General features: G+C 31.4%; 1 protein-coding gene across 2 annotated transcripts; it reads right to left on the bottom strand.

Annotated features, from left to right (window-relative positions):
- Positions 1-2944: 2944 nt before the first annotated feature.
- LOC134715199 (E3 ubiquitin-protein ligase arih1-like) lies at positions 2945-22767 on the bottom strand. 2 transcript variants are annotated; one of them, XM_063577219.1, is made up of 14 exons: positions 22251-22767; positions 20763-20830; positions 18653-18743; positions 18026-18103; positions 17114-17262; positions 14520-14586; positions 13034-13140; positions 12072-12186; positions 11386-11516; positions 10242-10299; positions 8597-8680; positions 7843-8016; positions 6971-7083; positions 2945-5770 (listed from the first exon to the last, which is right to left on the bottom strand). In XM_063577219.1, exons 1-14 carry the CDS (start codon positions 22461-22463, stop codon positions 5683-5685), a joined length of 1536 nt encoding a protein of 511 aa, XP_063433289.1. In that variant the 5' UTR covers positions 22464-22767; the 3' UTR covers positions 2945-5682. The 2 variants fall into 2 exon arrangements, with proteins under 2 accessions (XP_063433289.1, XP_063433290.1); XM_063577220.1 differs by having other exon boundaries at positions 2945-5616.
- Between the last annotated feature and the right edge of the window lie 406 nt (positions 22768-23173).

Here is a 23173-nt window from a genome sequence, read left to right as displayed (position 1 = left end):
GACTGCAGAGGTCCAAACCTGAACAGTTGGAGCAAGTATGGACACAACATTCAAGCTTGATACAGCTCTGAATTCGGATTGTGATTAAATAGTTGACACAGCAAAGGTTTCGGACACAGAAATAACATAATGGGGTTTGCAACAATAACTACTCAAATAAATACATCATAAAATGACATACAGTCTTGGTTAAAATTAATATTAATTAACAGTAACTTCTAAAAATAAATTTACAGCTACTCATCTAATATTCTAATTTTTTGCTGGTTTTTTTATACCTGCATCCGCAGGTTTTCCTCAAACCACAAAAATTGATACCCTTGAAAATAAATGAATGAACAGTATACCTCAAGAACTGTACAAAAACCATCAAAATTTGTACTTTTTCTGAATTTTGTGGCAATAAGCACTGTTCATAGGTTTCATAACATTTGGTGGAGGCAAACTTAAGTTGGAGAACAGAAACAAGAATGTGTCCACAGTACAGATACCCCACTCGCACTCTAATTTTTAATGTTCAGTGGACCGTGAAATTGGGGTCAAAAATCTAATTTGGTATTACAATTAGAAAGATAATATCATGAGGAACATGTGTACTAAGTTTGAAGTTGATTGAACTTCAACTTCATCAAAAACTACCCTAACCAAAAACTTTAACCTGAAGCTGGACAGATGGACAAAAGGCGAATACCAGAAAAGATGATACTGCTCCTCTTCTATCGTAGGTGGGACATAAAAAAGAAGCAACAAACAAAGCACATAAAAAGATCTTTTCTTATCTCTTCAACAAAAACTACCTTGACCTAAAAGTTTAACCTGAAACGGAACCTGAAACTTGCACCATCATTTTCCATGTTCAGTCGACTGTGAAGTTGGGGTCAAAATTTGATTTGGTATTAAAATTAGAAAGATCAAAATCATAAGAAATATGTGTAGTAAGTTTGAAGTTGATTGGACTTCGACTTCATCAAAAACTACCGTGACCAAAAAAATCAACCTGAAACAGGTCAAACGGACGCAGTTTCGAAAACATTATGCCCCTCTGCTATCATAGGTGGGGCATAAAATTTTCCATTTGTAAATGAACAAGAGTGCACACACTGAAATGTCTCACCTTCTTTACTAATTATTGATATTATGTTGATAGTCCTAATAATAAAGCTTTATTACAACTGTCACATAAACTTAACATAAAACAAGAAACCTAAACATTGACTTTTGAACCATGAAAATGAGGTCAAGGTCAGATGATCCATGCCAGGTAGGCATGTACAGCTAACAATTCTTCCATACAACAAATAAAATTTACTTATTACTTATAGTTTAAGAAAAACAGACCAAAACACAGAAACTTAACACTGAGCAATGAACCCTAAAAAAGGAGGTCAAGGTCAAATAAAACCTGCGCGACTGACATGTAGATCATGAAATATTTCCATACATCAAATATAATTGACCTATGTCATATAGTATAAGAAAAAAAGGCCAAAACTCAAAAAGTTAACTTTGAACACTGAACCATGAAAATGAGGTCATGGTCATATGAAACCTGCCAGGTAGGCCTGTACACCTTACAACCATTCCATACACAAAATATAGAAGACCTATTGCATACAGTATAAGAAAAACAGACCAAAACACAAAAACTTAACTATAACCACTGAACCATGAAAATGAGGTCAAGGTCAAGGACACCTGCCAGTTGGACATGTACACCTAACAGTGCTTCCATACACCGAATATACTAGACCTATTGCTTATAGTATCTCAGATATGGACTTGACCACCAAAACTTAACCTTGTTCACCGATCCCTGAAATGAGGTTGAGGTCAAGTGAAAACTGTCTGACGGCATGAGGACCTTGCAAGGTACGCACATACCAAATATAGTTATCCTATTACATATAATAAGTGAGAATTTAACATTACAATATTTTAACTTTTTTTCAAGTAGTCACTGAACCATGAAAATGAGGTCAAGGACATGAGGCATCCATATACCAAGTATGAAGCATCCAGGTCTCCCACCTTCAAAAATATAAAGCTTTTAAGAAATGAGCTAACACTACCGCCACCGGATCACTATTCCTATGTCCAGCTTTCTGCGACAAAAGTCGCAGGCTCGACAACAAAACTAGAAAAGTGAAAGAGATGCCACCAAAATTCAAACTTGATCTGTGTTTTATGGTAATAATCATTGTGTTTAAATTTCATAACGTTTTATTGTGGCAAACTAAAGTTATAAAGAAAACAAGAATGTGTCCATAGTACACTGATGCCCCACTCACACTATCACTTTCCATGTTCAGTGGACCGTGAAATTGGGGTCAAAACTTTAATTTGGTATTAAAATTAGAAAGATCATATCATGAGGTACATGTGTACTAAGTTTAAAGTTGATTGGACTTCAACTTCATCAAAAACTACCTTGACCAAAAACCTGAAGCGGGACAAACAGACTAACCAACAAACAGACAAACAGACTAACAAACTAACTGACAGACACACAGACCAGAAAACATAATGCCCCTCTATGATCATAGGTGGGTATAAACCAATTTTGGAAAGTACAGATGGACAAGGGTAAAAAAAGCAAATCTTAAGCACATTCTTGTCTTATTGTCAACAGTTAACACGGGCAGTTTAAGCTTTATTGTAAACCAACTAGTTTTGCAAGCAATTTATTTTCGCAACATTCGCGATTGAATAAAAAATAAATGGAAAATTAATCACCGCGAATATGTAAAAAACCGATCTTTTATTTTTTGTTGTTGGAAAAAATCGAGAAATTTTATTGTCGTGTAGTGGACTAGAATAGGCTAAACGCGAAATAAAGTATCTGCGAAAATAAGTTGGTTTACAGTAACTAAATTCCAACACAACATTGGTAGGTTAGATAAAGCGAAAAACTATCAATTCCAGGAATATTCTAAAAACAACAAAATACTATTTTGATTTTATTTTCATTCTTATCTTAATATGCAACATTACAAAACATCATACAAACATACATATTCCCTTGATAATAAGGTGATATTGTAACAACTTCATGTTCACATGTTTCAATTGCCATCACAATTTACAAAGCAGTTCTAATTTAAAAAGAAATTCACATGTATTCAATCATTCTTTTTCTAGGTATTCAAATAACAATAAGCCAAACATGATATTTGTTATTTTTTTCAATATTTAGGCCTTCGAAATAAAAATTAAAATGAACAGAATGCATCTTACCTAAAACAATTTCACAGAAGTCAATAATTTGAACAATACAATGCAGAGTATGACAAAGATCTTTTTATAGATGCAGGGGAGAAATAAAGTTTTAATAATAAAGCATTATAAGAATAATGGTTGAATTTAATCAATATTTTTTTAATGGTTTTGAAGGATGAAACACAGTACGAATTATATCACCTAGCATTACAAATGTTGCTTCTTGAAAAATGTCATTTCCATATTAACCATATTAAAATTTGGTTATTGAGAATAAAGATAATGAATGGACTGATTTTACTGTTTGTTCAATTCTACATCAACTGAAAGCATTCCTTTTACAACTTTTAGAATAGAATTATGGAAGAATACAGGCAACAAAACAATACAATTGTACCAATAGAAATAAGCTCAAATTAATTGTTTTAAAAAGTTTAGGCAGTAAAAAAACAAAGCAGAGCTTCTTGTTCAGGTTTATTTTCCTTTCAAATTGCATCTAAGCTCAATTTTCAGTTACTGTGGATTCATTTATTTTCGTGGGTATCAATTTTCGTGGATTACTGAAAACTTACATGTTCCTGGATATTTGATTTCGCGGTTTCGCCACTCTCTGTATACAAAGCCTTTTGAAAATATGATATTTGTTGAACATTTGAATTAGTGGTTCACCTGTACCCACGAAACCCACGAAAATTGGTATCCAACGAATAATAATGAATCCACAGTATATCTATAAAATATATTAACTAGCAGTTATATCAGCAAATAAAAGAAAAGCCAGACAAATTAAAAATTAATAATAATGGAACAGAAGTACTTAGTAATCTAAATTCCAGAACTGACCAGACTTTTTGCTTTTGAAATGAATTTTGAGATGATTAAATTTCCTGAAAATAGTCATCATGAATCAAGTCGAATCGTGAAGACAAAAATAGAGTTAAACACATCTAATCAGATTAAAACATAAAATGACAAACATACAAAAAAAATTGTGGTTTGCCTTAAACACAATTGATATTAACTTTGATAAATTCACAAACACACTGTTCACCTTTGTTTTGAATAATTTTGTGTCAAAATAAGTGCTATAAATATGCAACAAAAGACAAGTAATGGGAGACAACTCTTTAAATTGAGGGTAAATATATAGAATTCAAAATCAACTTTCTCTAAGAAATGATTCACACAGCAAATATTTCATACAATTACACATTTATTTTTTAATTTGTTAGGGTTCAAAACAATATTTATATCATATGGAAAAGTAAACTTAGCATTTAACTAAAATAATTTCTTCTGAATAGTTTTCAGTACCCCAGACTGAAATGACTAACCATAAATTTTCTTTAATTTAAATAAAATAATCTCTTAAACTTCTATGTGTTTCAAGACTTGTACCAATAAATTTTGATTTGATGAAAACTTAATGTTTATTCAATAATAATCTCTAATACTCTTACTTACATGAAGTTTTGCATTTTTTTAAGCTTAAGATTTGTGTATAATAAGCACTTCTAAAATAACATAAATAATGAAAAACAAATCTAACAAAACCTAAAATGAATCCCAAGCAACCAACACAATACAAATCTTATTTCTAATTGGCAAGATTATCTTCTTCATTATTTTTCCACAATTTTTTGTTTCATAAAATTTACTTTTATTTGAATTGTTCTTCCATACAATAATGATGAGAATTTATCAAACTAGAAAAATATACTTTGTTTCTGACCATTTACTATAAAGCTATAGGCATTTTTAAAGAAAAGCTTCTTGAACATATACATTATTACCATTAAATTTAATGTTTAAAGAACTAAGTATGCAAAATAGTACAGTTCAAATGTCACACCTAAGAAAAAATGCTGTTTTCAAATAATCTATGTGAAACTTAGATCTATAAGATCAATCAATAAATACCATCATGGGATATAAGTACAGGATGATGTCATCAAACATTCAAACATACATACACACATGAACTTCAAGCTAACATTTCCTTCAGAAAAAGGAAATAAATGCATAACAAAATCTCTTTCCTACTGCTCAGCAGTAACTTTCAATACTTCCTTTCAGTTTAGTCTTTGTATGTATTTTGTATCTAATTAAAAACAAAACCTAACAAAACACACAAAAAGTCAGAATGTAATTTGCATTATCAATAAATCCTTCTTTACTATGCTGACAGAAGAAAAAAGATTTTGTTTGACTAAAAAATATAAAAGCCTTTCATGTCGATATAAACATACAACATTATTAATTTATAATAATAATATTTTACACAATAAAATATCAAAAACCTAACATTTCACAGTTTAAAAGTCCTGATACTCCCAAGATTCTTTTTCATAACCTTCTCGTACATGGTCTAGTAAAACATTACGTCTACTTTCACAGTATCTAAAAAGATAGAATGTATTCAATGATAGACATATAAAATACATTAGATATAGTTCTTATATCTAATTAATAATAATCCCAATACTCCCACGATTCTTTTTCATAACCTTCTCGTACATGGTCCTGTAATACATTACGTCTACTTTCACAGTATCTAAAAAGATAATAGTAGACATTAAAAATATTCGATGATGAAGCCTGGAGAATCATTGTTAGCAAGTAATTAGGTTCCAGAAAGTTATTAGGTTCCAGAAAGTTATTAGGTTCCAGAAAGGTAAGTCTGCACTAACTGTGTTCTGAAGTAAATACAGGGCTGCTTGCCCTATGGCAGAATAACAGCTAGCACCAAATATGGTATGTATATTGTAAATTCTGAAATTTTTGTGATGTTTGATTATTGCAAATATTGTGACTGAATAGATGAAGCAAAATAAAAAAAACTCACAAAATTGATTTCACATTATTTGTCTGCAATATTTTAATACTCTAATGGCAATAATTAATCTCATATTTTTATACTTTCTGAGAAAATGATCCCAATAATTGACCACAATAATACCTGAATTGCCAGTATTCAGATTGTTACAGCTCTTCCATGAAAGCATGCAAAGCAAACCTTTGACCAACTTGCTTTCTATGCTTGTTTGGGTGTTTGTAAACAACAGGTAGGTATAGTCTGTTTCAGTCAGTTTACTCAATGTAATGGAATTTTATTGGACAATTAACATTAACTTCATTTCATGTCAATTTCTGTTGTCTTATCAAATCCCAGTATATATATAAACAGACTGAAACTCCACCTACTTATGTTTGCAAACACTCAAGTAAATATAGCAAACAAGTTGGTCAAAGTTTTGTTTTGCATGCTTTTATGAAAGAGCTGTAATGAGATAGACTATTCTATACTTTGTACTTCAACAACATGTAAAGTCAGATTTGTATACATAATGTGCTAGCTATTATTCAGAAGGAAGACATGTCATTCTTACTAGATTAAATGTTGACTTCTTGGCTGAGGAGCAGAACATTTTAATTTTAAAGTCTCTGATTTGTCCAAACCTTGTATCAACCTAATAATCCTCCACACTTGAGGCATGCACACTACCACAAGAGTGTCACGCTAATAAAGATTTTACTGACTTGTAAAACATACATCACCACTATCAATAAACAAAACAAAATGTTTTTCACCAGATAAACAATGTGTACATAAAATAGTGAAATAAAGTGAAATTCAATGATACTAGGTAACAAAACAAATTTTTGGTATACAAAATATTGAATGTTAGTCTAATTTTAGAGTAAAGGGATACATTTTTATTTTTGTAATTGTTTATGCATTTTGTTGGCTTACCTATATTTATCCTGAACCTTCTGTTTAATGTCATTTAACATATCGGAGGTAATATCTCTTTCTAGATATTCAGATAATTGTTCTGTAGCATTCTCTAAATCTTTCTGGTTGTCCTGGAAACAAAACAATGAAACTCAATATTTTCTCTTTTTGTTCTTGTTATAAAGGAGAACTGTAATTTCCCGAATCTCTTTTTACTTTTCCATTTACTTTTATTAATTTTCCACGTATAAGCAGTTCATCAATGATTGTTTCAAGGTGAATTACTAAAAATTAATGAAAGAACTAATTTTAATTGAAGAGAGCAGACCACTGATGCATAACAGATTAACATTTACACAATTGTACATAGGATTTACCAATATAGAAAAGGCTGATAACATTTTTTCTGTAGAATGCCACTAATCGAGACATTGTAAAATAGGGTGCATGTTGATACTTTAGTCCATTACAACTTTTCTATAAGAGCATGCAAAACAAAACTTTGATCAACTTGCTTGCCTTGTTTGTTTGGATGTTTGCAAATAAGAGGTAAGCAAAGTTTCAGTTTGTTTAATATACACTGGTATTTGATTGTGACAATAAAAATGAATATACAATGTGGAACTTAACCTTGAAATGAAGTTAATGTTTATTGCCAAATCAAACTCCTGTATATAGTAAACAGACTGAAACGGACGGTCCTCCTTATTGTTTACAAACATAATAAGCAAGTTGATCAAAGGTTTGCTTTGCATGCTATTATAGAAAAGCTGTAAACTTTAAAACACAATTCACTTTTATAAAAAAATGTGAAAAAAAATCCAAGAAAGTAAACTAACATATACATATATAAAAGGCCTGTTTCATACCTTTCCTTCAGTATAACTTACCTCAAATATAATTGACTGATTGTTCTTTTTCAAATAGAAAGCAAAGACATATGTGTACATAAGAGTTTGTCTACATTGACACAACACATCAACAGCTTTTTTTAAGAATTGTACTTCAATCCATGACATGTGTTGCTGCATCTCTTCCATCTTTAACTTCACGGAGGCATAAAGCTACAAACAATATCATAATACGTCTATTATAATAAAAATTTGTAGTATGATTCTAATAAAATTATCATAGTGAGGAACAAATAATCCGATAAACTATAATCTAAACAGAAAAATATTAACCAGTTTACACTTCGATTTGCATATCCTTTCATGCATTACTTTGCATATCATTTTTGTATTCTGTTATAACAATTGTACATTTGCTTATTCTTACAAATAACAATGAATTAACACTGATTTGGTTTCTTGGTTGCACACTTCATTGTTATTGCTATTGCACAAGATTATTTTCTTCACAGACACATTATCATTTTTTTCAGAAGTACAGCAATATAACGGATAGTTTGAGTTTAAAAAAACAAAGATTGTTAGAATTTAGTTCTGATTTTATCATTTAATCTAAGATGCAAATTTAAATTTTTGCAATATTGAGGAAAACAAATTATTAATATAAAATATTTCAAAATGTGAGTTTAAATTATTGTAATTATAACCCTGTCGCATTTTTAGAAATAATTTCTGAATTTACAGTATATTGAAATGGTTCTTAACATAAGTTAGTGAACAATACGAATCTTACCTTGTTTTCAAACTTTAAACTTTGCATGTGGTTCATGTACCGGTTACAGTAGAACAGATATCTTTGCAGCATTGCCCTAGAGACCTGTAGTTAATAATAATTTTCTTTTATGACATACATACTTTAATAAGACAGTCACAAGTAAATGCAGTAGTTTTGACAGTTTTTCATTAGAACATGGATGTCAATGGTAATAGTTTTAATTTAGAACAGTGAAATTGTATAAATATAAATCTCTTGTTATCTCATCATCAGTTACAATTTTGTTCAGCAATCAGGCAGCAACGGCGGCATTGAAAGAATGAACGTTATTCTTTTCTTGTGCAATGTTTTTTTTTTAATAATTAATCTTAACACTTTCTATTAGACTCTACCATGATTTGGTTTACAGTTTTGAGTTATCTGTGCCATAGCTGACTGGTTCTTCATTTTTTGCTGTGCATGAATAAGACTTGTCAACAACACAATTCTTGAAACAAATTGGTTGATCCCAGATTAAGGTGGAGTTTGTGTAGTTCAATCCTTAGTTTTCTATGTAGTGTTTTGTGGACAGTTATATGGATTTTTAAAATTTTGTTTTGGACATAGAGTTGTCTATTTTCCTTCAATTTATGTTTTCCTATTGCTTTTTAGTATTTTGTCTTAATCTACCTATTTAAGTATTACTAGAACACACCCGTGATATCGCGAGTCCGTGACTGAATTAAAGTATATAACTATGCACAAGACTTATTTTTGTATTAGTATTGTCATCTAATAAAGTCATGCCGATTATAAGATAGTTATCACAGTTTTCTCTGCTTTCAAATCTATCTGTTTGAACCCTTCTAACTGGAACTTATCAATTATTGGTTATATTAATTATTTGGAAAACAAAAGGTCCTGGGATGGAGTATTTTTTTAATCAACATCATTGTCCTATATTAGTTATAAATAAAGTTGAATTCTTTGATCCGCTGTTTTACGTCATGCCCGCTAACAAATTGAAAACTGTACCTATACGCCTTATTTTTAGTATTCGTATTGTTATCTTATTAAGTCTTACTGATTAAAATACTACAATAGGTAACAATTTGACAATTTAGTAATGTCAACCCTGTGATTATGACCCGTGTATATAGCATATCCTGAATACACCGTTTGGTGGTGCGCCTGTGAAAGGCGGAACGTACAGATAAGGTAATAGGAAACAGATGAATATACTATTGGTATCGGTATCGGACTCGACCCAGAACTTCTTAATTATTGGCAATATTAATTACGTGGAAATCAAAAGGGCCTAGAGAAGTGTAATTTTTAATCTACACCTTTGTACTATATTAGTTATATATAAAGTTGAATTCTTTGATTCGTCATTTTTACGTGATGACGGCTGACAAATTGGACCTCGTAATTTTAGTATTATAGATAATCAAGATCTTAGCTTCATTTCTTATGTTCCCAATGGTCGTCTAAATAAGGAGGCTCAAAATTTCAGAAACCATTGTATAGCAACCCTATCTTTCATCAGTTTTCAGATTTTTTTTCTCACTTTTACATAATATACATAAAACAAGATCCTATAAATGCATCCTAAATTGAAAGTAATCAGCCATACAATTGGCATGCTATTAAGTTTTATCTTTCATTTTAAAGGACAATTTACCTCCTGGTTATCTCTAGCTTTCTTAGCCTCATCTTCATCATATCTGTTACAGTTATACCTGGAATACAATAATGTGTGTATATTTATAAATGTGATTCAAAGTAAAAAATTCAAAAAAATGTTGAATAAAGACTTGCTCAACTTTTGAACGATAAAAGTATTTGTTCCAGGCTATAGTTGTCTTTATGACTTTGTTTTACATACATGAAGCTTTTTTTTTGGTGTCATTTATCAAATTTATTTTTTCAGTGAATGTTTACTAGTTTTGTTAATATTTCCTTTTTAAGCCATTTCAAATGATATTTCATAGTGTCTTTCTGATTATGTTGTAATTTTATACTACTGTTTCAGGTTAGGGTAAAGGTTGGAGCGGGTTAAACTAGTTTAAACCCTCTGCATTTGTTTGCACCTGTCCTAAAGTCAAGAACCTGTTTGTGCAGTGGTTGTCATTTCCCATTTTATTATATAGATTAGACCTTTGTTTTTTGCTCTTTGAATGCTTTACACTTGTCATTTTCAGGCCCTTTATAACTTGCTGTTCAGTGTGAGCCAGCACTCCATCTTGAAGGCAGTAATTTGACTTATAATGGTTTACTTTTTACAAATTTTGACTTGGATGGAGAATTGTCTTGTTGACACTCATACCACATCTTCTTATATCTAATTTTTATATCTAAGATATTCTGTTTCAGAACTAATAAAGACTTTTCCATTGTAAATCAAGTAGAAAATTATCTTCTCTACATGGAATTGATAGAATTTTAACCCCACCCTACTGAAAGGAGGACAAAACAGTCATCATATATGTTTACAAATTAACTGAGTGTTGACCTTAAAAAGAAGTAAAGTCATTTTATAAATATTTTTAAAATGTGTAAGACTGATTAAAATCAGGTTGATCAAATTTAGGACTTTTACATTTTCAACCTTTACTATGTAAATAACAAAGCCCTATGTGATGCTATGCATTCCAAAATTACATCTAACAGACAAAGGATCAATATTTTCCATGGGGAAAAATGTAGATCACAATGACTCAAACCTGACTTTCTTTCTAAAAGTTTTAACCAAGATGACCCATGTGGTTCCCATGGACCTAAACACACCCAACAGAAGTCTGCTTTAAAATTCTAAAAGTTCTTACCATGATGAGCCATGTGGTTCCCATGGACCTAAGCATACCCAACAGAAGTCTGCTTTACAATTCTGGTTTTTACAGATCATGTGGTTACAGCCTCCATCTTTCTCTATAGTCACTCGACATTTTGGACATTCCTGCCAAGAAATAAAAGTATAGTACATTCTCTTACAGATTACAATTATTCTATTACTTGTTTCAAAGTTAACCATAAAATTAACTTTTCTGCTTAATTGTTTTTAGTTCTGGTATTAAATTTGTAAAAACTTACTGTATTTCAGGTTTTTTGTGTCAGCTTAAAAAGAGACGGACTTAATATTGATGGTTTCTTAGTATTAAATATGAGAGTCTCATGTACGAACACAACATATGGTTCTTCAAACTGCTTTGAATATAAGTTGCATGATTGAAATCATATACAAAGCAGCAATATAAAGATTTGTGTATCAAATTATAAATGAAACAAAAAGTTCCAAAATTTAGATTTAAATATTTTTACCTTGAGATTTAGCCTTGTTTTCAAAATTCCAATAAGGAACATACTTTATATAATTGTTTAAATAAACCAATTTTTCAAGACATTTCGGCCATTGGCCTTCTTCAGTTCTTTATTTTTCCTCTCAACTACAAGGCTGACTTTACATTTGTATTTCCTTTTCAATCATTGATTTGAGATTTAGGTTAATATGTACCTTGGTATTGGCAGCTATCCAGTTAGAGGTTTCACTGTCGTCATCACACTTCTTTATCCATTTTCTTAACCATTTACATTTGACTGGGTCATGCCAATTTTCTCCACATGCAAAGCTATATAACAGATAAACAAATTCTGTTAATTTTATTTTTGTATGAAAACCATATGTGTTACTGGCCTTTGACAATCCAATTTAAATTGACTTTTATTTCCCTTATTTGGTCACTAAAAAAATGTTTGCAATTTCATCTACCTATTGTAACAGTTACAGATAGAGGCTGGTCTGTTGTGCTTTTTGTTTTCATCTTGAATGGATTTGGTTGAGGAGTCTGGTTTGGTGCACTTATACACTTTATCGCTATTTAGTCTAATCCGGGAAAAACAGACATTTGTACAACTTCCTGTTTGGGTCAGGCCGCCAAAAATAGAGTTCATCAGTAGTGAGCTGAGGGAGGAAAAACTTTAGAAAGCGATCATCAAGAAACTTTGATAGAGTATGATCCACTTTTTCGAAATTAAAATTGAAGTAAAAACATATTTTGTTTGAAGTATTTATTGTAGTTTAAACAGGTCTCATTAAAAAGTATTAAGCATGGTGAATGTAATTTTAGAACTTATCTGGAATGGAATAAATAGCGATTAGTTGTATTAATATCTGTCTACTCATGCATATATTGATTTACATATATGTTATGTGAATTGTAATAGAAACAAATAAAAGTGCCTACATAATCATACAGAATATTCTATTGTTCTATTACTCAAATGTAGTTTTAATGGTTTCCACAATTAATGACAATTTAATCCAAATAATCACCTTTCAAGGATTTCGAAAACATAAAAAAACATGTGCAAACACTGCTAATGTAACAGTTTCTTTGATTTGACTTTGTAAAGCTATTTTGTAAAGCTATATCTTTTTCTGAGCATGAAACATAGATCTGAGATATTTATTCTCACCAAAATATATGGCCACAGGCGCAGGTTACTGGTTTGGCATCGTGGAAAATAACTTTTACTACATGCCCACAGTCTGGGGCTGGACACCATCGTAATAACTTGTTACACTGAAATATAAACACATTCAATTTTTATCTAATATTTATAAAAACACATTCAATAGTTATTTGACATTCACAGAATATCCTAGTGTGAAAGCTAAAATGGATGTTTTTTCATAAACAAAAATGACTTGTAAGGTGTTTTAAAATAAGATAAACTCTTAAGGGCATACGATACAGTTACGGGGGAGGTAATGAAGTTGCTAACGTAAAATGTTATTTTCGCAACGTCAAACTGTGACATATCGGGAAAAGATGTATTTTTCAACTGATTTTTATCATTCAAACTGATTTAATTTGAAAACGAGTGCATGGACCCCCATTTTTTAAAACGACATTTTGTTTCATTTTGCAGGGAGATTATGTGGACCAAATTTTATAAAACTGTAAATAGTGCAATTTTTTTAATTTTGAAAAATATACAGCAAAAAATGACGTTTTTTTCTCAATTCTTGACCATTTGATAAATATGAGTTATTTCTGAACAAAAAATGCATAACTTTTTAGTCTACGTATACATAACAGAAATTACAAATTATTTCACAAAAAACAATTTGTGTTTATCTTTTAAAACAAAAAAGTTATGTCTTTCTTTCGAAAAGGAAAATACGCCCATAAATCCGAATTTTGAGCAAAAATACAAAATTTCGACCTCATTTAACTCAAAAAGTAGCACATGAAGGTATATTTTTTATTACATATTTGATTTAATCAGGTAAAAAATAGCCTATATGCAAATTTTCATCAACTTTTAAATACAGGATCAAAACTGTATCGTATGCCCTTAACATGACTTTGAAACAAATAAGTTTATAACAATAAATATTAAAAGTTGCAATTTTTGTTCAATGTCGAACTTCATAGTATTTCTACTTGATGTTCATACTTTGTATGCCTGATTTCTTTAACATGCATAATTAATTGATTGATTTTTAGTATAATACATCACTTTTGTCACTCTAGGCTACATATATAACATTGTATTATGGCAGTCAGAACAAATTATGGAGGAAGCCAAACTCAAACTGGCAATTCTTATCATTTTAGATACTGTAAACCAACTTATTTTGCGGATACTTTATTACGCGTTTAGCCCTTTCGAGTCCATTTCGCAGCAATTTAATTTCACGATTTTATAATCAACTTGATGTAATTTAATAAGGAAAGATAAAATTTTTACATATTCGCGACGACTTAAATTCGCGTTATTTTTCTACTTGCGAAAGTCGCAAAAATAAATCGCTCGCGAAAATTAGTTGGTTTACAGTAGTGGAAAGCACCTTTCCACAAGATTGGTTGGAACTTACATTTTTGAAAACTTACATTTATAGCTATTACTTAGACAAAAACAGAATGCCAATAATATTTTACTGTGATAATCTTACCTCTACAAAACTATTGGTTATTAATTGCTGGTATTTTAATCTAGTTCTTCGATCAGTTATTAATTTCCTGCAAGCATAAATCATTTAATCTTAAACCATATGACATATGACCTGTAATTGTCCATCTAAACTAAAATTAGGATCGAAACAGTATAATAAATATCTTTTTGATTCCTACATTTCTAGATTTAAGAGTAGATTATTATGATACAATTCTACAATGGTAACAGATTGCCAGATTTCAATAATGAGTAGTTTACTCAGATCTTTCACTTAGATATTCAAATGTGTCCTTTTTGTAAGATCTAAAGACATAATACATGTAGGTCATGTTAAGTGATGTTTCAGAATTCAATCAAATTTTCATTACAAAAGTTTAAGTATCAACCAGATGCTCCGCAGGGCGTAGCTTTATACGACCACAGAGGTTGAACCCTGAACGGTTGGGGCAAGTATGGACACAACATTCAAGCTGGATTCAGCTCTAAATTTGGATTGTGATTAAATAGTTGACACAGCATAGGTTTCTGACAGAGAATGAATGTGTTCTAATGAACTTAAAACTTTTGTTTTCTCTTAGAGCAATTCACTATGCTGTTGAATATTAATCCTCTCAAAAAAATGTTTGAAGAAATTTTCATTTTATTTATGAAATTTCATTTCAAGTGAGAAAATTGAACCCATTTTTTTTAATCACATCCCCCTTTCCCTTATTCCAAATTAATCTCAATTAAATTTCTAATGGAGTTTGCAACAATAACTACTCATTTAAATACATCATAAAATATTAAGATGGTAGTAAAAAGTGAATATACATTGTATATAACAAAGATTTGAGTTGATTCTGGACAAAGAAAGATAACTCCAATTAAAAAAAAAAATTGCTATTTCACAATATTGTGCAATTAGATATTTCTTGCTTACTATTCTGGACAAAGAAAGATAACTCTAATTAAAAAAAATATTGCTATTTCACAATATTGTGCAATTAGATATTTCTTGCCATTGTGCAATACTGTGCAATTGAAAAGACTTGCTATTGCACAATACTTAATATAATATTTTAGATCCTGATTTGGACCAACTTGAAAACTGGGCCCATAATCAAAAATCTAAGTACATGTTTGGATTCAGCATATCAAAGAACCCCAAGATTTCAATTTTTGTTAAAATCAAACTAAGTTTAATTTTGGACCCTTTGGACTTTAATGTAGACCAATTTAAAAACAGGACCAAAAATGAAGAATCTACATACACAGTTAGATTTGGCATATCAAAGAACCCCATTTATTCATTTTTTTATGAAATCAAACAAAGTTTAATTTTGGACACCGATTTGGACCAACTTGAAAACTGGGCCAATAATCCAGAATCTAAATACATTTTTAGATTCAGCATATCAAAGAACCCAACCGATTAATTTTTTGTCAAAATCAAACTAAGTTTAATTTTGGACCCTTTGGACCTTAATGTAGACCAATTTGAAAATGGACCAAAAATTAAGAATCTACATACACAGTTAGATTCTGCATATCTAAGAACCCCAATTATTCAATTCTTGATGAAATCAAACAAAGTTTAATTTTGGACCCTTTTGGGCCCCTTTTTCCTAAACTGTTAGGACCAAAACTCCCAAAATCAATACCAACCTTCCTTTTATGGTCATAAACCTTGTGTTTAAATTTCATAGATTTCTATTTACTTGTACTAAAGTTATGGTGCTATAACCAAGAAATATGCTTATTTTGGTCCCTTTTTGGCCCCTAATTCCTAAACTGTTGGGACCTAAACTCCCAAAATCAATACCAACCTTCCTTTTGTGGTCATAAACATTGTGTATAAATTTCATTGATTTCTTTTCACTTAAACTAAAGTTATTGTGCAAAAACCAAGAATAATGCTTATTTGGGCCCTTTTTTGGCCCCTAATTCCTAAACTGTTGAAACCAAAACTCCCAAAATCAATCCCAACCTTTCTTTTGTGGTCATAAACCATGTGTCAAAATTTCATAGATTTCTATTAACTTAAACTAAAGTTATAGCGCGAAAACCAAGAAAATGCTTATTTGGGCCCTTTTTGGCCCCTAATTCCTAAAATGTTGGGACCAAAACTCCCAAAATCAATACCAACCTTCCTTTTGTGGTCATAAACCTTGTGTTAAACTTTCATAGATTTCTATTCACTTTTACTTAAGTTAGAGTGCGAAAACTAAAAGTATTCGGACGACGACGACGACGACGACGCCAACGTGATAGCAATATACAACGAAATTTTTTTCAAAATTTGCGGTCGTATAAAAACATTATGGGTAATCTGTGAGATACCTCTGCTTAATGCCTGGAAATTAAACTTAACAATTCTAATTTCATGCATAACCTAAGTGCTCCTTGGTTTGAAGCCTGTTGTGTACACTTTGGCAATAGATATCCCTTTTCATGGTTAGCAACTTGGAAGTCACAAGACAGGAAAGCAATTTTTTCCACTTATCGTCCGGCAGTAGCAGGAGTCCTTTATAGTTAATGATAATGAAAACAGATGATGCTGATAGCTTTTATTATTAAACCTTGAATTGTGTGTATACAGAGAATACTTACATAACTGTATCATCATCTACTAAAATATCACAACCATAAGCAGCACATGATATTTGTTGTCCTTGACCTTCCTCTACAATTTTAGATGTTAAATAATCTGTCCAACATTCACTGCAAAATTTATGGCCACATTCTAATCCTGTCATATCCTACAATACAAAAAAAAGTTAGTGGTCATGCTGGTCTGCTGGAATTACACACCAAGCTTGGAAAACTATCTACTTGTTTGGTACAATTAAACACTCTTTCACTCATCATTTGATGGAAAATGTAAATTATATGCCACAAGAAAGTAGAGCATTTCAAGTGTTTGCCGCTATTCATTTACTTATACTATGTGTATGTAACTTACGTCACTAATGTTACTTATTATTTAAATTAAATAAAGCCTTTGTATATGTAATGTTGCCTTGTGCACAACCAATCATTAAATGATTATTTATTGTAGGAAAACAAGCCCCATTTATCATTTAAGGTATCAGAAAACTGGAATTAGGTGAGATGTGTCTAACAGATTTGAAAAGCACACACAATTTACAACTCTACAGTGTTGAGCTGCTGACCTCGTTTTAAGGACATTAGGTTTTCTAGAGAGAATAAAAAGGGAGATGAAAATTTCAAGTTTACTTAAAATGATGAAAAATTATAAGCAATTGCATTTGAAGTAGGTAGGTAACTGTCAGATGCATAAAGTTCTCATACTTTACATCTGATCAGTCAAGCTGATAGTTCTGAAGGTTATTAGTTGAAGGAACAGAAGAAAAGATGGACAAGGTGCTGTAAATAATGTCTCCACCATGTTTTAGAGTAGATGTTTTATAAATCTTTGTTGACCCAAATTAATTTAGGACTCTGCTAGTCTGGATTTTATTAGTGTCTTTGGTTTTAAGTGCATCACCTACAATGACCTACCTTCTGTGATTTAGTCACATAACAGATCTCACAAGTTGCTGGAACACTATCAGCTGATGTTGCCAATCTTGTCATTTTCTATAACATAAACGAAAAAAATAACTTTTATTATTATCTGAAAAATGTATTTCAGTCATAAATATGTAATTAAATCACCATGATCTGACATTGCAGTTATTTATTACAAAACAAAATTCTCTACAATTTTTGCAAAATATTACTAATACAAATGAAATATCAACTATTGTTGGGTTTTGTCTCTAACCAGCCTGACCAGTGTTCTTCACGAGGCCTTTTAGCCTCATGGTAATATGATGCTATTTTTCTTGAATGTGATGCTTTATTTTTTTAGAAACAAGATGGTATTTAAAATTTTCCTCTTTACTAGGATGCTTTATCATGTAAATGTATGAAGAATCTAGGAAGAACACTGTCTACTATTTTGTGGGGATTAATTTTCCTGTCTTTAAGTATGTGGATGTTATTATTTAAAGGATAGAATTTTGTTGGGGTTTTAATTCCCTGGGCAATATATATCCTCATACATGTGAAAGAAGAAATAAAATCCTCAATAAAAAGTTTTGCTTTTACAGTAGTTTCTTCATTTGGCACAGCACATATATTTACCTTTGGCCTTGCTCCGGTTCCAGAATCTTTTCTCAATGGACTGACAACATGAGCCTCAGAAAACAGTCTGTCTTGATCACCATCATAGTACCTATTAAGTAATAAAACACTTAAGAAAAACCCTTTGATTTCCCAACCAACATATAAAATATAGCATAAAAAGTGAAACAAATTATTTTTTTAGTTTGGAAGGCACTCAACTAATCGTAATTGACTAATATTGTCAGTTTTCCTATCGACGGTCTGTGGTTTTCTCCAGGCACTCCTGTACGTTTGCTCCACCCAGTGGCGGATTCAGAGGGGGGCGTAGAGGGCGTACGCCCCCCCTTTGCGCGGACTTTTTTTTTTTTTTTGGAAAATTATTAATCAGACTAGACTTCGTGAACTTTGCCATTTCCCGAGTATTTAATTTTTATACGACAATTCTTTACCTATCAATATATTTTTCGCTGGTATTTACTGATTGTCAAAGTCATGTGATTTGCTATGGTGGAGTTGACCAGTGCGTTGAAAAAACGGCACACGGTCAATTCAAATTACAGTAATACACATTGCTTATAGGCTGAGGATGTCATGACAATCAGGAAACCGTCAAAGCGACACAGGATTGAGCAAGAACGTATTGACTTCTATTTCACTATTCTACCAAACAGAAAGTAATAGTAAATACTCTATAGACTATTTCACTTTCATGAAAAAAAAGTTCCACAAAATTATTTACCTACGAAAACATGTTTAACCCCAAATGCCCCAGCTTATTTTATAAATAAAAAAGTTGAATAATGATCCCCAGTCACCCCGCCGCATTTTTGCGCCTGTTCCAAGTCAGGAGCCTCTAGCCTCTGTTACTCTTGTATTATTTTATTTTTAGTTTCTTGTGTACAATTTGGAAATAAGCATGGCGTTCATTATCACTGAACTACTAGTAGTATATATTTGTTTAGGGGCCACGGAAGGACGCCTCCGGGTGCGGGAATTTCTCGCTACATTGAAGACCTGTTCGTGACCTTCTGCTGTTGTTTTTTCTATGGTCGGGTTGTTGTTTCTTTGACGTCGACACATTCCCAATTTCCATTCTCAATTTTAGTATAAGCTCTAGAAAAATTTCAAGTCTCATTTACGAAACCATTTGATTTGAGGAGGCATTCTGAGATATTTGAGAGAGAAAAAATTGACTCTGATTCTTGCCTAAAACAAAAATTCTGGCCGTATCTGGATTGAAAACAATAGTCTTATCCACTTTTTTGCTATTAAAAACGAAAATTTCCAACAAAATTATTAAGCATGAAATGAACATGATCAATAAAAACGGACGTAGTTTTTTTGTGGCCGGGGTTTGCGTGTCTTACTGGAATGTCTGTTTCACCGGACTGATATATATTGCATACTTTTTCAAGACCAGACTGTAACCTGCCTACTGGGTGTGACCTTCATGTCTCCATTTGTGGACCGTCATTCTAACTTCGTTGTCATTTCAGACACTTTCGTTATCTTTTGTGGATTTGGAACCCCTCACTTCGGTTCTCTATGTTATGTTGGGTGAAACATATCAATCAAACATTTGGATAAAAACTTCTTGTTTGTCTTTTTTAACTCGTGTCGATCGTATTGTAAATTGAGTCGAATTTCCATGTCTATTTTTTTTCTGACAAGTCCTACATCAAATATATCAGTACATAGATTTGGATTAATACTATCATTTTATGATAGACAATTAATAGGGAGAATACAGCATAAAAAATGTCCAATCCTTACACTTTACAGCAACTATAAAATATACATGCCCCAAGCACTTATTTTATGTTTTTTTAGCCCAAAAAGGGTCCCAAAATTTTTTCATCAAAAATCTTCGCCCCCCCTTTCCAAAATCCTGGATCCGCCCCTGCCACCAATAAAAACTGGCTGCCACAAATTATTATTATTTATCAAGAATTTCGCAATTTTTTCGGTGCTTAAAAGTCGTGGTAAAACACATAAAATCAGAAATCTTAGTTTTGTTAAATTTTAAAGCTTTATACCCTTTAAGCTGTTAAAAATTACTTGAAGCAAAACTTCATTTCACATACATTTCTCATGTTTATCTGCCAAACAATTGAAAACTGTACATTACCTTTCCATAAGCTTTTCTTTATCCCATCGAAAATGGTTCAGTAAAATTCTTATAACTGTTGGAGGAATCTGAAACAAATTTGTTATCCTATAGTAAATGTATGAACTAGAAAATCTTAATATAAAATATCTAATGATAATTTTCTTTTGCCTAAGTCATGAGCATTGTACATGTATCAGTTTCCAATTTATATTAATGACTGATTAGAATTGAGGGCTTTCACATTTCAGCAGGGTTGGCAAAGTAGTAATACCAAAGCGGGGAAAACCCAGGAATTACCAAGCGAGGCAATACTTCCTGAAATGGGTAATAGCAACCAAAGACAAAATGCAACCGCTGACAAATTCAAATGGCAGGGTTAAACCGTTCATGATAGGAAGGAATCAAATGTCTATTTATTTATTCAATTGTTTTAATATTGAACAATGATCACAGTCATCTTAAACAAAACAGACATCAGTATAAGTATAAATCTATAAAACTAAAACACACCCGTGAATTTGCGGGCCTTTGACTATATTAAAGTATATTACTATGTATAGGCCTTATTTTAGTATTGGTATTGTCATCTGATAAAGTCTTACTGATTATAAGATTCACAGTTTTCTCTGCTTTCAAAATTTTTCTGTTTGAACCCATTGACCGAACTATCAATTATTGGTAATATTAATTATTTAGAAAACAAAAGGGCCTGGAATGGAGCATTTTTTAATTAACAGCATTGTCCTTTAATAAATATAAATAAAGTCGAAATTTAGTTGTTTTACATCAAGCCGGCTAACAAATTGAAAGAGGTACCTTTACGCTTTATTTTGTCATCTTAGAAAGTCATACTGATTAAAATACTACAATTGGGAACAATGTGACAATGATTGAATTTAGTAGTGTCAACCCCATGATTGTGACCCGTGTATATAGCAAAATCCTAACTACACAGTTTAAATGCGCCTGTCGGATGCGGAACGTACAGTTAAGGTAATAAATAACAGGTGACTATACTTATGGTATCGGTATTGGATTCAAATTGGAACTTGTTAATTATTGGCAATACTAATTATCTGGAAAACAAAAGGGTATGGATTGGAGTGGTGTAATTTTTAATCAACACCATTGTCCTGCATTAGCTATATACAAAGTTGAATTCTTTGATTTGTCCTTTTTTCCCCATGACGGCTGATAAATTGGACTTGTTATTTTAGTATTATAGATACTACATTGTTATGTAATTTGTATACAATGTCAATGTATATATCTAGTCAATCATAACTCTCACACCTATATCAGTTTAGAATGATTCTATGGAATATTGCAACTTGAAATTAAAGTTAACTTTACAAAAAAGCCAATTGTACATGAATATGACCATATGAAATTATTAATCTAAAAAGTAAACAACACTCGACACATAGTTACTCATTCCACTAATTCTAGGAACTACCCTCCTTTGGTATATTGTGCAAATACAGTTTACATAACTTTCAAACACACCTGAACCACAACATTAACTTCTTTAATGCAATCAACCATAAACTTTACAATCTCATCAGCAGTCAAGACCTCAAATGGAAATTCTTCTTGTTCAGATTTGTCCTGTGAGGAGGAGGGTTCAGCCATTTCCACGAAGTCTTCATTATCACTGGAATCGATTTCAACTTCACCTTCAGAGTCCTCATCATATATCATATCATCTTCACTGTCCATTTTCTTTCTTTTGTTTGAAATATTTGTAGATCCCTCTTGAGTTGCACAAAACAGGTCGTATTTACATCTGTGACGTCATCTTCGGTCTGCGACCAACAGACGGTCACCAGTATTTGTGATTACTAGGGAAAACAATTGAAACTTTACTCAAAATATAAACAATGACATTTCCTTTTTGTCGTGCATGACATAAATTGGATTCGGTTGAAAAGAAAGCTTGGGTAAATCTGAATTTACGAAGATGATATCACCTTCGCCGAGCTCCTTCTCGAGGATTCTGGGAAAGTTTTTTGTTGTTGCTAAATTTACCTCAATAAACAAACGAGCGGAGTAAAGAGGAGGTAACTCACTCAAAATACTCGTTTTGTTGCCTTTTGGAGTTGGCTTTTTTATACCATTGTAGAACTTCGTAAAATTACTGGCTCTTGTTTTTACAATATTTGACTTGAAGATTTTGTTTATTTTTATTTTTTATATTAAAAGAGATTATATAAATATTAAAGCTAGGACTATTATATTATAGCGGTTACTAATTAGCGACAACAAGAATTTTAGCGACAAGAAGCGACAAGAAGAATTATTTTAGCGACAACAAGCGACAAGAAACTATTTAGCGACAAGAAAACATATTTTTTTAATCAAAATTAATTATTGCAATAGATATTAAAAGAATATGCAAAAGAAAATAATTTTAGCGACAAGAAAGTTAA

Source organism: Mytilus trossulus, chromosome 4 (assembly GCF_036588685.1).
Source record: "Mytilus trossulus isolate FHL-02 chromosome 4, PNRI_Mtr1.1.1.hap1, whole genome shotgun sequence".
NCBI classification, from domain to species: Eukaryota; Metazoa; Mollusca; class Bivalvia; order Mytilida; family Mytilidae; genus Mytilus; species Mytilus trossulus.
Note: the sequence above shows the minus strand (reverse complement) of the source record. Positions and strands in the feature narration are given on the sequence as shown.